This window comes from Triticum aestivum, chromosome 6B (assembly GCF_018294505.1).
Source record: "Triticum aestivum cultivar Chinese Spring chromosome 6B, IWGSC CS RefSeq v2.1, whole genome shotgun sequence".
NCBI lineage: Eukaryota > Viridiplantae > Streptophyta > Magnoliopsida > Poales > Poaceae > Triticum > Triticum aestivum.
This window is the reverse complement of record NC_057810.1, coordinates 3,188,134-3,192,128: the sequence shown is the minus strand read 5'-3', so window position 1 is coordinate 3,192,128 and position 3,995 is coordinate 3,188,134. Positions and strand designations below refer to the sequence as shown.

At 48.7% G+C, this 3,995-nt stretch overlaps 1 protein-coding gene across 1 annotated transcript in view; it reads left to right on the top strand.

The window, feature by feature from the left end:
- Positions 1–2,004, top strand: part of LOC123133033 ((-)-germacrene D synthase) — a 3,269-nt gene extending 1,265 nt beyond the window's left edge. The window contains exons 3-6 of the mRNA XM_044552579.1: positions 137–358; positions 1,052–1,181; positions 1,367–1,609; positions 1,714–2,004. Of these exons, the coding sequence (XP_044408514.1) occupies positions 137–358; positions 1,052–1,181; positions 1,367–1,609; positions 1,714–2,004 (886 nt within the window). The remainder of the gene's footprint in view (positions 1–136; positions 359–1,051; positions 1,182–1,366; positions 1,610–1,713) is intronic.
- Positions 2,005–3,995: the final 1,991 nt, after the last annotated feature.

The window sequence follows — 3,995 nt, the reverse complement described above, 5'->3', positions numbered from 1 at the left end:
TGGAATTTATTTTATAAAATTTGTCTCCAACCATAGTATCTTGTTCCTAATAGAAAATTTGAAAACTTATGAAACTGGTAAGGATGTTGACGCTGCACATTGTAACGATTTTTCTTACTTTTATTACTTAACTAAGGTGGTACAAGGACCTTAATTCTGGCAGCGCGCTGGGTGAATACATTCGAGAAAGACCGGTGGAGTGCTACTTTTGGGCCCTTGGTGTGTTCTACGAGCCAAAGTATGCCAAAGCACGTATGATGTTTGCCAAACTTATAAAGATGTTCTCATTTTTCGATGATACATTTGATTCGTATGGCACCTTGGAAGAGCTTCGTCAGTTTAACCAAGCGGTACAAAGGTAATTAAGCTCCTGTGTTGTCCCTGATTCCAGTATAAGGGCTGTCAAACTTTATAATCATATGCATGGTCAATTGTTAACAAAAGACAAATTGTGTATATGAGTCTCACACGCTTCTTCTTTTCTTTAGGCCCATGTCTGGTAGAATTATCCAGCTTACAACTTCCTTTCTCACCTAGCCAAAATCACAAAAAGTGGACAAGATAATTTACCCTACAAGGGTAAATCTTGAATTATGTACAAATCTGAAAAATTTAGCGAGAAATTGAATCACTTTTTAATTTCACGAGGATACCATCCGTTACCAATGGATAACAGGTTTACCTCCAATGGGATAATATCCCAGGTAGAAGATATGGTAGCGTAGCAAAAAGACATGGGATTATCTCCCGTGCCACCAGGTCAGTGCTAAAGCTAAACGGCGCCGAGTACTTATTATCTGCCTAGCTACTAGCAAATTTAAACGAATTATTTTAGTAATTTACCGGTTTCTCCCTTGAAATGTGCCTCATTTTTTACCTTGTCACTAACAGTACCTACATAATTTGCACAATCTGGACACACTTCATTTTCCTTTAGAAAAGTTGCAATATTAATTTTATGTAAAAAGGGTAAAAGCATTGACGTTGTTATGTCCGTTCTGCTTCACCCTAATTTGGTTGAATTGCTGATTAAATTTTTACTGCATATTAGATGGGATGAAGAAGATGCGAGACGCATCGGGAAGTGCTACGGGTATGTAATGTCAAATATTTCCAGCATACTGAACCAATTTGTGGAGGACGGAGCTTCAGCCATAGGAATCGCCTGCACCAAAGAGATTGTAAGTAGTATGGCTTGTTTTTCTTTTTTTTTAGTTTATGGTTTTATCACCACTTATATTGTTTGATGCAAGGCCAAGCATGTAATATATTGTAAGTAGTATGCCCTTTCACCCTAATATACGTTCACACAAATAGGGATAAGTAATCAGTAGTATGACGTTTTTATGGACGTCTATGCTTGCAGATCAAGCATGTAAGCAGATGCATGTTGCAAGAGGTGCTATGGAGAGAAGAGGAGCAAGTGCCACCTGTTCAGGATCATCTCAGGATAACTGCAATAAGCACGTTCTACTGGGCATTGGCGTCCATTTCATTTACCGGAATGGATGCAGGCGATGACGTTTTCACCTGGGCAACCTCGTTCCCAAAAATCATAGAGAATGCAGCAATGGTGTCACGCCTAATGGACGATATTTCTGGACATGAGGTAACACACCCTCAACCTACATGACATGTCTGAGTCAACAGCATAGGTGACCCACCATCCATGCCGGCATCTAGCTTGATAGATAACCCTATCTAACTTGGCAGTGTGAGAAGGAGAGGTCTAACGTTGCGACGGCAGTTGATTGCTATATCAAAGAGCATGGTGTCACCGTGGATCAAGCAAAGGAAGCATTAGGCCGCCTCGTGGAGGAGCAGTGGAGGAGCATCAACGAGGAGTTCCTCACTAATACCACGGTGCCTGTTGAAGTGCTGACACGTGTAGTGAACCTTGCACGGGTCATGGATTGCATGTACAAGAAGCTGGATGGTTACACCCACTCGTCGGAGACAGCAGACCCCATAGACAAGCTGCTCAACAGCTGCGTAAACCATTAATTACTACGAAGGTTGAAGCTACAGGCCGGACAAATGATGGCACCTCTGTGTATATACTGCTGGTTTCATATAGTGATATTATAGTATATAGATAAGTGTACAACGGAATAAGCAATTCATCGCTTATGTTTCGATTACAAGAACAATCTTCTTATTGTGATTTGTTATATTTTTTTACATGTACCATATTTGCAATACAACTAGCAAGGATTTGCGAGAGCATCGTCTTAAACGTTTTGAAAGTGTATGATATATAAAATTACGATACATCACTACTGTAATCACTGAAGATACCTTGTTCGAGGGGTTTGCCGCGGGGCTTCTTTTTGGGAGGTCGGCAATGTTAGCAGTTTGCTGAGACCTGCCCAAAGAACTTGGCAATGACATGAAACTCTGCAAATAGGATATTTGACCCATGATGAGGAAAAGCAGGTGGTCAATCAATCGGTATCTCGGCAAAGTCTTTCGTTTCAGTTCTCTTGTTTGGTTTTAGTTATGGATTAATTAACGAACAAATGTGTGCTGTGACATGCCTGCAACAAAAAGATTCAATTGGTTTCTCCTGTTTGGCCCTGTGTTTCTATGGCTAAACGTTAACCCTGTTGGGTTGTACCCTTTCTGGCGACGGTGGTAGAAGAAAAAGGATAATGAATGGAGTCATTTCTTCCTGGCGACGAATGGCCTCCTCATTCTTTCAGCACGAACTGTGGCTACAGGTTAACAATCATCGAGCAGTTCATACACGGGCTGGTGCTCGTACACCCCGCATACCCACGGGTTGTTCGGGCCCGAAGCCCCCTCGACGAAACCACCCGCCGGGCCAAGGAATGGTCTCTCATCGGAACCATCACTTTGCCAGGCGTATCCGCGTCCACCTCCCATAGACGACGAACCACGGTGTTGGCCTTTTCCGTAAACATCATAACCATCATCTCCCCACTGTCCTTTGGGCGGCCCATTAGCTCCACCATCCCCTGCATCCGGCCGTACCTGCGGTGGATCCGAACGCTGTTGCGAGGACCTCGCGGCATAGTGAGGCGGCGGCGCGGCACGAGGCCCAACACCCTGCCCCACGGCAGCTGGCACCGGAGGTCTCGAAGTAGGTGCACCGCTCCCAGCAGCAGCAACGACCGGCGTGGAAGGCCGCAGTCCACCTCGTCCGGCAGTCGACATCGTCCCGGACAGCCCCGCCGGACGTGGCATTGGCGGTCGGGCACCATGACCACCGGCCCGACCCACGGCAGGCAGAGACACCGGCGCGAGCGGGCGGAAAGACCCACCCCTACCCGCGGCAGTAACATGCACCGGAGCCGGTGGGCGGGCACCAGGAACTCCAGCTCCGCGGCCAAGAGTCGACGTATTTGCACCCACTGGTGCCACGCCCCGACCTGCCGCTGGCACGGCGCGGTTCATCCCATGGGCACCGGTGCCGCGACCAGTACCCACAGCCGGCTGTGGCACCACTACGCCACGACCACCACCAGAGCCAGGCGGCGGCACAACTCCGGCCCGGGCCGACCCGGCCGGCTCCGCCGCATTCTTTCCCGCGGCCCCCTGACCTTCCATGAGAAGCGGAGGGATGCGACGGGCACGTCCCCCGCGATCTGCAAGGCGATGAGGAGCGTGGCGGCAGTAAACCCTACGGCGCTCGACGGGAGGAGAGAGACCAGCGGGATCGTTGCATGCCTCTCGCACGTAAACGATCGCCTCTTCCGATGGCCCTTCTGTGTCTAGCCCAAGAAGCACCGGCCCACCTGCGACCCCTTCGTTCTGGGCCTCATACCCAGCCGAAGGCGGCCCAGTGGCCACTGGTGGCCCAACAGCGCCAACCAGCGCATTCAAACGAGCCGCCCTAGCCGCCACGATCGGGATCGGCGTCGCCGGCTGGCCGCCGCACGGCCGCCCTTCTTCCTATTTTTTGACTATATATTGCAAGGCAACAGCCTCGCAGCCTTTTATTAAACCACAAAGTCAAAAACATACAAAGTTAC